The sequence below is a fragment of the Salvelinus sp. IW2-2015 genome, linkage group LG4q.1:29 (genome assembly GCF_002910315.2).
Source record: "Salvelinus sp. IW2-2015 linkage group LG4q.1:29, ASM291031v2, whole genome shotgun sequence".
NCBI classification, from domain to species: domain Eukaryota; kingdom Metazoa; phylum Chordata; class Actinopteri; order Salmoniformes; family Salmonidae; genus Salvelinus; species Salvelinus sp. IW2-2015.
This window is the reverse complement of record NC_036842.1, coordinates 49,596,598-49,609,186: the sequence shown is the minus strand read 5'-3', so window position 1 is coordinate 49,609,186 and position 12,589 is coordinate 49,596,598. Positions and strand designations below refer to the sequence as shown.

At 43.4% G+C, this 12,589-nt stretch overlaps 1 protein-coding gene across 2 annotated transcripts in view; it reads right to left on the bottom strand.

Annotated features, from left to right (window-relative positions):
* Positions 1-12,589, bottom strand: part of spg11 (SPG11 vesicle trafficking associated, spatacsin) — a 78,049-nt gene that overhangs the window by 9,124 nt on the left and 56,336 nt on the right. Inside the window, exons 28-33 of one of the 2 annotated variants that reach the window (XM_023984903.1) lie at positions 11,324-11,489; positions 9,291-9,505; positions 5,378-6,110; positions 2,554-2,699; positions 1,931-2,135; positions 1,459-1,596 (exon numbers count right to left, since the gene is read on the bottom strand). In XM_023984903.1, the coding sequence (XP_023840671.1) occupies positions 1,459-1,596; positions 1,931-2,135; positions 2,554-2,699; positions 5,378-6,110; positions 9,291-9,505; positions 11,324-11,489 (1,603 nt within the window). The remainder of the gene's footprint in view (positions 1-1,458; positions 1,597-1,930; positions 2,136-2,553; positions 2,700-5,377; positions 6,111-9,290; positions 9,506-11,323; positions 11,490-12,589) is intronic. The other variant, XM_023984904.1, reaches the window with a different exon arrangement.

The following is a 12,589-nucleotide window of genomic DNA, read 5'->3' as shown; positions in this document are numbered from 1 at the left end:
AACGGCATCACGAGGCAAGGAAAATTATGTGGATATATTGATCTCAAGACACTCAGTCAGGAAGTTAAAGCTTGGTCGCAAATGGGTCTTCCAAATGGACAATGACCCAAGCATACTTCCAAAGTTGTGGCAAAATGGCTTAACAAAGTCAAAATATTGGAGTAGCCATCAAAAGCCCTGATCTCAACCCATAAGAAATTTGTGGCAGAACTGAAAAAGCGTGTGCGAGCAAGGAGGCCCACAAACCTGACTCAGTTACACCAGCTCTGTCAGGAGGAATGGGCCAAAATTCACCCAACTTTATTGTGGGAAGCTTGTGGAAGGCGACCCGAAATGTTTGACCCAGTTAAATAATTTAAAGCAATGCTACCAAATACTAATTGAGTGTAGGTAAACTTCTGACCCACTGGGAATGTGATGAAGAAATAAAAGCTGAAATAAATAATTCTCTCTACTATTTTTCTGACATTTCAATCTCAAATAAGTGGTGATCCTACACTGCACTAAAACAGGGATTGTTTACTATGATTAAATGTCAGGAATTGTGAAAAACTGAGTTMAAATGTATTTGGCTAAGGTGTATGTAAACTTCCGACTTCAACTGTACGTAGGAACTGTGCACACTTTGGAGAGGTGTGTAGCCATTTGGAGACACCAGTTACCCCGCTCACTCAAACCGTTTTAGTTTTTTTGTCTTAAGTTGCGCCTACCACAAAATTTCCCGTGAATATTCTTATCATGTTACTGAATGTATCGAGAAGTATTTGCAGATTTTGTTACCAAGAAATGCGGTGAAAAGTACAGTAAATGTAAAATGCACATAAAATCAACAGTGTTACGTTTGGATTCAGTCAGTGTCAGAATAACTGTTGTGTCCTCACCTTTGGTATAATKATTTCCCCATGATGTCCAAACTGTTCCCTTTCGATTGCTACCATGGTTATGCATATGCATTTCATAATTCTTCTGTAAAAAAACATTTAAATGTAGCCCTATCCATATAGTCCAATTCCCACTAGTACAAGGGGTTTTAAAGAACTATGGCTTGACTAGCTAAATAGAGTGGAATAATTCCATGATAATACTATATTACCATTGTTTACCACTACAGTACTATGACAGAGTGTTTATCTAGTATTTAGTGMCTGAAGTAAGACTCAGCTAATAGACTGGAATAATTTCATTCCCATAAGAGAACAGCCTATGTTATCCAGTGTTTGTCACTACTGRGAGAGTGTTACTGTAGTATTGAGTAGGGCCTGGATGATATCACCATCGCAATGTTGTCATCCAGAGTCACATTTATTTATTTTKCAAGCTCTAGCACACACATTTTACATACAGCAGGTTTTTAAAGGAGAAAAGAGTTTGTTCTGCTTCGTGTTTTTTTTTTGTTGCCATGGAAAAAAATATTTGAATACTGGTATCGTCACAGCCCTAGTATTGAGTATATCTTACTGCAGCCGAGCTCTCCCAGTGGCACAGTGGGGATGTGGTCCAGCAGTTTGATGCCCACCAGGTTGGGGTCCCCACACAGCTTGGCCAGCTGCAAGAAGGACTCTCTCCCTTCCTCTGGACTGAACATCTGCTTCTCTGCTGTGAACACACACACAATCACTACAGTCGTTGTGTCTGACTCAGGGTTTAATAAGACAGTAATAAAGTCCAATAGCAAGGATAGCGCAGGAGGTGCATATTAAAGCGTTGTAACCAATCATCTGAGCTCTTAGCTACGATTATACATTTCCTGTAACCGTAGGACTAAAAATGAATCCGTCTGACTAAAATATGGGTTTTAGTAGGTAAAAGAACCACAACATATTCAATGTATGAATAGGGATTTAAAAGTGTGCAAAAATATTCTAGAGGGACGGTTAGTTGCATTTAAGCAGCCATATCCATCAATCAACCAATCCATCATTCCTCTCACCAGTCTCTCCGTCCTGTGCAGAGGCCAACAGGCCCTGGACCACGGCGGTGGATATAAGCTGGGCCACGGTGTCAGGCTGCAGGCCCTGCACACTGATGAAGGCCTGGGCCTTCTTATAGCGCTCCGGCTGCTGGGACAGTAGCACCTTACACAGCACCGCCTGAGGCTCCTCAGCTGAGATCTCACTGTATGAACACTGCAGCTCCTAGGTAGCGGTATCAAAGGGTCAAAGGTTACCATGATCAAGGTTATGTTCATTGGGCACCAAATGATTGAAATAGTGAGCATATACCTGCACTTGTACAATAAGAAAAGCARATTTTCATTTTATGTTCCAAACCGTTTTAAAACATCTTCCTTTGTGCGCCCTAATGAACACGACCAAGTTCAACTCATAACGACATGTAGAAATTGAATAGACTAGATAGTGAAATCACTGATCCTGTATATTAAAATCTATTAATACAGTACATTATAAAAAATACTACACAACAACAATGCTCTCATGAACACACAGCAATGTACATAACTTCAATTCACTTCGCAGAAATAGGCTCAGTCTGTTGTTTAGGTCTGAAAAGGCAGCAACTTCGATGTTAAAGTCGGAAAAGACAGGGAAGTACCTTGGAGAGCTCGTAGAGACTCAGGACCTGCTTGCAGTAGCTCTTTCCGTGGCGACATTCGTTCACCAGCATCTGGAGCTGAGTCACCGTTTGGTCCTCTGGGGAGGGCACCATCACAAAGGAGGACAGGCTGCTAAAACTGGTTGCTGGAGTGGGGGCATTCACAGAGAAACAGATGGACAGCGTTCAAAGAGGGGATATGTCAATAATGCAAAAGGTGAGACAGAGTGAGGACCAAAAGTGTTTTGACGGTTACACATTTGTTGTCGTTTTGGCTCTGTACTCCAGCACTTTGGATTTGAAATAATACAATGACTATGAGGTTAAAGTCCTGACTGTCAGCGTTAATTTCAGGGTATGTAAAAWRWTTTTTTACCCCTTTGTCTCCCCAAYTTCGTGATTACGTTCTTGTCTAGTCGCTGCAACTCCCCAACGGGCTCGGGAGAGGCGAAGGTCGAGTCACGCGTCCTCTGAAACATGACCCACCAAACCATGCTTCTTAACACCCGCTCGCTTAACCCGGAAGCCAGCCGCACCAATGTGTCGGAGGAAACACCGTTCAACTGACGACTGAAGTCAGCCCGCAGGCACCCGGCCRGCCATAAGGAGTCGCTAGAGCGCAATGAGCCAAGTAAAGCCCCCCTGGCCAAGCCATCCCCAAACCTGGACGATGCTGGGCCAATTGTGCGCCGCCCTATGGGACTCCCGGTCACGGCCGGTTGTGACACAGCCTGGGATCGAACCCGCTGCAACACAGCGATGTAGACCGCTGCGCCACTCGGGAGGCCAATTTGAGGGTATTTTAATCCATATCGGTTGAACAGTTTAGAAATTACAGATGCATTTGCAGTTTGTTTTGATGTAGTCATTGCATGCTAGGAATATCGTACCAAATGCTAAACTTTTGACTACTTTAATAGACATAAGTGAATTGTTCTCTAAAATGGTGGGACTATGTACAAAAAGTGATGTAARTTCTTAACGGTTCACCCGAGCTATCAGTCTGCACTCTAWCCTCACTGTCATTGTATCAATGTGCTGGAGTATAGAGCCAAAATAACCAACAAACTGTGATTGTCCAAATACTTTTGTACCTCACTATAAACTATGTAGGTGTTGTGACTGTTACTGACAATCTTTGAATTGTTTGGGTGTATGTGAGTGTCTTTTTGATTCTTCAGAGGGTTGTTGACATTTTTGGCACTGGCGTTTGGATGTGTGTGTGTTTTTTAACTTGTGACCTCTGCACATGAAGACTGGGATATGTTCCTGGTAGCCTCAGAGTAACATCGACGAATACARGGATACGGTGACTGAGTTCATCAGGAAGTGTATAGGAGATTAAACCTGTTTAAAAACTACCGAAACCAGAAACCGTGGATAGATGGCAGCATTCGCGCAAAACTGAAAGCGCGAATCACCACATTTAACCATGGAAAAGTGACTGGGAATATGGCCGAATACAAACAGTGTCGCTATTCCCTCCGTAAGGCAATCACAGGCAAAACATCAGTACAGAGCCAAAGTGGAGTCGCAATTGAACGGCTCCGACACGAGACGTATGTGGCAGGGTCTACAGACAATCACGGACTACAAAGGGAAAACCAGCCACGTCGCAGACACCTACGTCTTGCTTCCGGACAAGCAAAACACCTTCTTCACCCGCTTTGAGAATAACACACTGCCACTGACGCGGCCCGCTACCAAGGACTGTGGGCTCTCCTTCTCTGTGGCCGAAGTGAGTAAGACATTTAAGCGTGTTAACCCTCGCAAGGCTGCCGGCCCAGACAGCATCCCTAGCCGCATCCTCAGAGCATGCGCAAACCAGCTGGCTGGAGTGTTAACGGATTTATTCAATCTCTCCCTATCCCAGTCTGCTGTCCCCACTTACTTCAAGATGTCCACCATTGTTCCTGTACCCAAGAAAGCAAAGGTAACAGAACTAAATGACTATCGTTCCATAGCACTCACTACTGTCATCATGAAGTGCTTTGAGAGGCTAGTTAAGGATCATATCACCTCTACCTCCCCTGACACCCTAGACCCAATTCAATTTGCTTACCGCCCCAATAGATCCACAGACGATGCAATCGCCATCGCACTGTACACTGCCCTATCCCATCTGGACAAGAGGAATACCTATGTAAGAATGCTGTTCATTGACTATAGCTCAGCGTTCAACACCATAGTACCCTCCAAGTTCATCATTAAGCTTGGGCCCTAGGTCTGAACCCCGCTCTGTGGAACTGAGTCCTGGACTTCCTGACGGGCCCCCCCTGGGTGGTGAAGGTGGGGCCGAGAGACTGAAAAACAGCTTCTATCTCAAGGCCATCAGACTGTTAAATAGCCATCACTTGCCAGCTTCCACCCGGTTTAGCAACCCTGCACCTTAGAGGCTGCTGCCCTATATACATAGACATGGAATCACTGGCKACTTTAATAATGGAACACTAGTCACTTCAATAATGTTTAAATAATGTGTACATACTGCTTTACTCATCTCATATGCATATACTGTATTRTATTCTACWGTATTTTAGTCTATGCCACTCCGACATTGCTCAATCTAATATTTKTATATTTCTTAATTCCATTKTTTTACTTTTAGATTGGTGTGCATTGTTGTGAATTGTTAGATACTACTGCACTGATGGAGATAGGAACACAAGAATTAAGCTACACCCACAATAACATCTGCTAAATATGTGTATGTGACCAATACAATTTGATTTGATTTGATTTGGAACAATTCTGACATGCATCAAACAGTACTTTGTTGTTTGGGTGTATCTAGTAGGTTAACTGAGGGTCGTGTGGAGCTTACAGCTGGGAATGCTCTTCTTGGGCAGGCCCTGAAAGGTGAGCATGTCCTGCAGGCCAGCCTGGAGCTCGCCTGAGGCCAGGCCTCGGCAGTGCAGCATTACCCACATGTCCCGGGAGCAGAAGGAGAAGTAGCGGCACACACGGCTCGCTTCGTGGATACACCCTTCGTCCAACAGCTGCCCCACCAGGATAGCCAGAGCACCCTGCTCCTCCGACCCAGTCTCCTCCCCACCCTCTTCCTCAGGGGAGAAGCTGGGCAGGCCGTCTAAGCTCAGGTACCTGGGCTCGTTGAGCACTGCCATCTTGGAGAAGGAGAACTCCCTGATCAGGGCCTCGTAGGAGTTTTCCTCGGGGGCTATGGTGGGCGCCGGGAGGGCGAACATGCTCTCCTTCTCCATGGCGGTGAGCAGGACTTGCTGGCGCACTCGGCTTGTCCACAGCTGCTTCTCCAGGTCCTCGAGACGTGCCAGGGGAGCTTGGGTGAGCAAGGACAGCCAGTGGCCGGCCAGGCTGAGGAGAAGGCACCTCTCCTGGACACARAGCAGCTCTGTCTCGGCCACGGAGCCCCGGTGAGGCTCAGAGGCACCTGCCTGGGCCAGGAAGAACTCTGAGGCGGCCCCAGGATCAGTGCTGTTAGTCCTGAACTGCTCGTGACATTTTCTCCAGAAGGATACCCGGGTCTCCCTCCTCTCCCAGTGCCGCTTGGCCTTCAGGGCACTGAGGTCTTGGAGTAACTTTACCAGAAGAGGGARATCAGAAGGAGCGTCAAGCCACAATGGTCCCCGTCTCAAAACATTAATCATGTACTGTGCCTTCAGAAAGTATTCATACCCCTTGACTTATTCTACATTTTGATGTGTAACAGCCTGAATTTAAAAATATTMAAATCATTTTTTCTCACCCATTTACACACAATACCCACATTGATAGTGTTTTTAGAAACAACAAATTTATAGATAATGAAATACAGAAATATCTCATATACAGTGCCTTCGGAAAGTATTCAGACCCCTTGACTTTTTCCACATTTTATTACGTTACATTCTTATTCTACAATGGATTAAAATAATTTGTTTCCTCATCAAATCTACACACAATACCCTATCATGACATAGCGAAAACAGGTTTTTCAAAATGTTGGCAAATATATTAATTATAAAAAACTGAAATACCTTATTTACATAATTATTCAGACACTTTGCTATGAGACTCGATATTGAGATCAGGTGCATCCTGTTTCCATTGATCATCCTTGTGATGTTTCTACAACTTGATTGAAGTCCACCTGTGGTAAATTCAATTGATTGGAAATGATTGGGAAAAGCACTCACTTGTCTATATAAGATCCCACAGTTGACAGTGCATGTCAGAGCAAAAACCAAGCCATGAGGTCGAAGGAATTGTCTGTAGAGATCCGACACAGGATTGTGTCGATGCACAGATCTGGGTAAGGGTACTAACAAATTTCTGCAGCATTGAAGGTCGCCAAGAACACAGTGGCCTCCATCATTCTTAAATGGAAAAAGTTTGGAACAAACAAAGATTCTTCCTAGAGCTAGCCTCCCGGCTAAACTGAGCAATTCGGGGAGAAGGGCCTTGGTCAGGGAGGTGACCAAGTACCTGATGGTCACTCTGATAGAGCTTCAGAGTTCCTCTGTGGAGATGGGAGACCCTTCCAGAAGGACAACCATCTCTGCAGCATTCCACCAATCAGGCCTTTATGGTAGAGTGGCCAGACGGAAGCTACTCCTCAGTAAAAGACACATGACAGCCCGCTGGGAGTTTGCCAAAAGGCACCTAAAGACAGTCAGACCATGAGAAACAGGATTCGCTGTTCTTATGAAACCAAGATTGAACTCTTTGGCCTGAATGCCACCATCCCTACTGTGAAGAATGGTGATGGCAGCATCATGCTGTGGGGTTGTTTTTCAGTGGCAGGGCCTGGGAGACTAGTCAGGATCGAGGGAAAGATGAACGGAGCAAAGTACAGAGAGATCCTTGATGAAAACCTGTTCCAGAGCACTCAGGACCTCAGACTGGGGCGAAGGTTCACCTTCCAACCAGACAATGACCCTAAGCATACAGCCAAGACAAGGCAGGAGTGGCTTCGGAACAAGTCTCTGAATGTCCTTCAGTGGCCCAGCCAAAGCCCGGACTTGAACTGGATTGAGCATCTCTGGAGAGACCTGAATATAACTGTGCAGGGACACTCCCTATCCAATCTGACAGAGCTTGAGAGGATCTGCAGAGAAGAATGGGAGAAACTCCACAAATACAGMTGTTCCAAGCTTGTAGCGTCATACCCAAAAAGACTTGAGGTTGTAATCGCTGCCAAAGGTGCTTCAACAAAGTACTGAGTAAAGGGCCTGGATACTTATGCAAATGTGATATTTCTGTTTTTTATTTTTAATACATTTGCAAAAAAATTMAAACTTTTCTTGTGTGTAGATTGATGATGGAAAAAACMATTTAATCAATTTTAGAAAAAGGCTTTAACATAACAAAATGTTYAAAAAGTCAAGCGGTCTGAATACTTTCTGAATGCACCGTACATAAGTATTCACACCCCTGAGTCAACACTTTGCAGAAGCACCTATAGCAGCGATTACAGCTGTGAGTCTTTCTGGGTGAGTCTAAGAGATTTCCACACCTGGATTATGCAACATTGCCAACTATTATTTTCAAAATTCTTCAAGCTCCGTCAAATTGGCCACTCAGGAACATTCACTGTCTTCTTGGTAAGCAACTCTAGTGTAGATTTGGCCTTGTGTTTTAGGTTATTGTCCTGCTGAAAAGTCAATTAATCTCCCAGTTTCTGGTGGAAAGCAGACTGAACCAGGTTTTCCTCTAGGATTTTGCCTGTGCTTAGCTCCATTCCACTTCTTTGTTATCCTGAAAAACTCCCCAGTCCTTAATGATTACAAGCATACCCATACCATGATGCAGCCACCATATTTTTTTTTTTTATATGGAGAGTGGTACTCAGTAATGTGTTGTATTTGCCTCAAACATAACACTTTGTATTCAGGAAAAAAAAGTTAATTTATTTGCCACATTTTTTGCAGTATTACTTTAGTGCCTTGTTGCAAACATGATGCATGTTTTGGAATATTTTTATTCTGTACTGGCTTTCTGCTTTTCACTCTGTCAATTAGGTTAGTACTGTGGAGTAACTATAATGTTGTTGACCCATCCTCAGTTTTCTCCTATCACAGCCATTAAACTCTGTAACTGTTTAAAGTCACCATTGGCCTCATGGTAAAATCCCTMAGTGATTTCCTTCCTCTCCGGCAACTGAGTAAGGAAGGACGCCTGTATCTTTGTAGTAACTGGGTGTATTGATACACCATCCAAAGTGTAATTAATAACTTCACCATGCTCAAAGGGATATTCACTTTTTTTTTTACCCATCTACCAATAAGTGCCCTTCATTGCGAGGCATTGAAAACCTCCCTGGTCTTTGTGGTTGAATCTGAATGAGTCATTAAAAAATACATGTTAAACACTTATTTCAAACAACTTATTATGTGACTTCTTAAGTCAATTTTTACTCTTGAACTTAGTAAGACTTGCCATAACAAACGGTTTGAATACTTATTGACTCAAGACATTTCAGCTTTTCATTTTTAATGAACTTTAAACACAATTCCACTTAGACATTATGGGGTATTGTGTGTAGGTCAGTGACAAAAACATCTAAATGTAATCCATTTTAAATTCAGGCTGTACCATTTACCATTTTACCAAATGTGGAACAAGTCAAGGGATGTGAATACTTTCTGAAGGCACTGTAGAGTCTAAACCAAATCAACTTACATTAAATACACCAAAGGTATAGGGCAGTGAGAGTTGAGTTTACACTGAACAGGCTGCACATGATCTAGTTGATGAGCACTGAGGACCCACGAGCTCACCTCGTTGATGACCAGGCTGTCAATGGGCAGCCCTGCCAGCTCGGCCACCTGGCGGGCCTTGTGGAACAGGCCGCTGTCTTGCAGCTTCTCCAACATGCTCTGGCACTCTCCCTGCAGGATGTCAGGGGAATAYCTCTCAAGCAGCCTGGGAGAGAGAGACACCGAGGTGTCCTGGAGAACCTGGCTGAGGAGGCTGAGCTTCTTGAAGTCCGGGCCTGCTCACAGAGAAAGAGACCGATGCATACATAGCAGCAAAGACTGGTCAAGTCCATGAGTCAACCAGAAAATCCTGTTTACAGTATTGTATTSTCAATACCTCACGCAAGCAGAAGACGGTGATTAACAAGCATACAGATTAGAGGTCAACCGATTAATCGMAATGGCCGATTAATTAGGGACGATTTCAAGTTTTCATAACAATCGGTAATCGGTATTTTTGGACACCAATTGGCGTATTTTTTATTTTTATTTTTTTACACCTTTATTTAACTAGGCAAGTCAGTTAAAGAACTCATTCTTATTTTCAATGACTGCCTAGGAACAGTGGGTTAACTGCCTTGTTCAGGGGCAGAACGACAGATTTTTACCTTGTCAGCTCGGGGATTCATTTTTGCAACCTTCCGGTTACTAGTCCAACGCTAACCACCTGCCTTACATTGCACTCCACGAGGAGCATGCGTGGCAGACTGACTACCTGTTACGCAAGGGCAGCAAGAAGCCAAGGTAAGTTGCTAGCTAGCATTAAACGTATCTTATAAAAAACAATCAATCTTAACATAATCACTAGTTAACTACACATGGTTGATGATATTACTAGTTTATCATTCGTGCGTTTGCCAGCAGCTCTTCGCAATGCTTCAAGCATTGCACTGTTTATGACTTCAAGCCTATCAACTCCCGAGTTTAGGCTTGTGTAACCGATGTGAAATGGCTAGCTAGTTAGCGGGGTGCGCGCTAATAGTGTTTCAAACGTCACTCGCTCTGAGACTTGGAGTGTTTGTTCCCCGTGCACTGCAAGGGTCGCGGCTTTTGTGGAGCGATGGGTAACGATGCATCGAGGTTGGCTGTTGTCGATGTGTTCCTGGTTTGAGCCAGGTAGGGGCGAAAGCTATACTGTTACACTGGCAATACTAAAGTGCCTATAAGAACATCCAATAGTCAAAGGTATATGAAAAACAAATGGTATAGAGAGAAATAGTCCTATAATTCCTTTAATAACTACAACCTAAAACTTCTTACCTGGMAATATTGAAGACTGAAGATGTTAAAAGGAACCACCAGCTTTCATATGTTCTCATGTTCTGAGCAAGGAACTTAAACGTTAGCTTTCTTACATGGCACATATTGCACTTTTACTTCTTTCTTCTCCAYCACTTTGTTTTTGCATTATTTAAACCAAATTGAACATGTTTCATTATTTATTTGAGGCTAAATTGATGTTATTGATGTATTATATTAAGTTAAAATAAGTGTTCATTCAGTATTGTTGTAATTGTCATTATTACAAATAAATTAATAAAAATCATCCGATTAATCGGTATCGGCCTTTTTTGGTCCTCCAATAATCGGTATCGGCGTTGAAAAATCATAATCGGTCGACCTCTAATACAGATACAGACTCAAACATGAAGTGTCTGAGTCAGACAATAAGCTACAAAAAAATAATACAGTATTCTCAACACCTCACACAAGTGGAAGACAGTGATTTAAATCCATGATGAAAAGGCGTTCTGCCTGCTCACGTCAACCATACCTGGAGGGTTCAGTGGTAATCATACGGTAAAAACATCTGTCTTCATAGTTTTAGTCAATGTTAAGCGACACTTTGTTTGCACAGTGTTATGAGGAGAAGTCAGGCTTACAATAAACACAGAGATCGTTGCTCTGGATACAATGCAACACTATTGACCAAACTCTTATGGACGTCATTTAGGTTAAGTRTCACTTAATTAACAGCTAATTAGCTAAATATGATGATCCAACACAACAGCTGAAGACTCGGTGTTACTACAGTGTTAATACTGGTGTCTCACCGTTAGACTTGAGCAGGCGCTCCATGTCTGCGAGCAGCTGCAGTAGTCTGCGCAGCTCGTATTGTGTGGAGCACTGTTGCATCATGGTCAACAGGAGGACTGAGGCCTGGCACTCCACCCACTGGAGAGGGATGCCTGCTGGCACATGAGCACCACTGCTCCTCAGCTGTCAGAGAAAAAGAGAGAGGATAAGGGAAAGATGAAAGAATAAAGAGAATTGAGATTGGCCTACATGCAACACACACATACCTCATAGCAACTATGGCTGTATAACCTCTCGTGTACACAGAACACATCAAACATTCATGCTAGAAAGTCTTCCTCTCCTCATTTCTTCCATTAACTACAATAGAGGATAATGAAAAGTAACAGACATGAGGGCATGTACCTTTCACAAGGACAGGAGATCACAGTGAATACAGGAATTAAATCAATAAAGAACATCAAAGTTAACTATGGTCATCGAGAGGGAAGACTTGGTGAGACTACGGCCGCAAAAGATTGTGTGCAACAATGTGAATTGGGCTGGTGACTATCTCGAAACACGCAGCAAAAGACGGCAAGAGGCCAGGCCCTGAACACAAGATTACAGCCAACGTCACCGCTTTGAGGTATGAGAGCTGTTGTGCTTGACACACTCGATAAATTGGCCCTGGCCTTGTGGCTTCGCTGGCATGTGTGGCACCAAATTCATCCCTCTAATGACATCTCCAAACAGGACGGGCAAGGTCAGACACACGCACCCCTTTAATTCCCCCCTGTCCTGACAATGGAGGGCATAAATTTCCCCCATAACCAACCTGTCAGACTTAAAGGGACATGACACGGACACGCTCTACTTTTCTAACGGAACGTCATCCGCACGGACATAGATAAAAAAATATTTAAAAAATCCGCCCTGCACGACGCGTTACAGTACATGCACACAGTCCATTTCGTTTCCATTAAAAAAACTGAATTGGTTTGCAGTCAAATACACTACCATTCAAAAGTTTGGGGTCACTTAMAAATGTCCTTGTTTTTGAAAGAAAAGCTAATTAGGCTATATAATTTTGGCAATTTAATTAAATTTACTTTAGGGAAAGCTTCCCCTAACCTTATGGACCTGCCGCCTATGCCTTTTAATGTGGCATAAACACAACCAGTCATCTAGGTAGAGTTCCTCTGTCCAGTGTCTGTGTTCTTTCACCTATCTTAATCTTTTATTTTTATTTGCCAGTCTGAGATATGGCTTTTTCTTTGCAACTCTGCCTAGAAGGCCAGCAT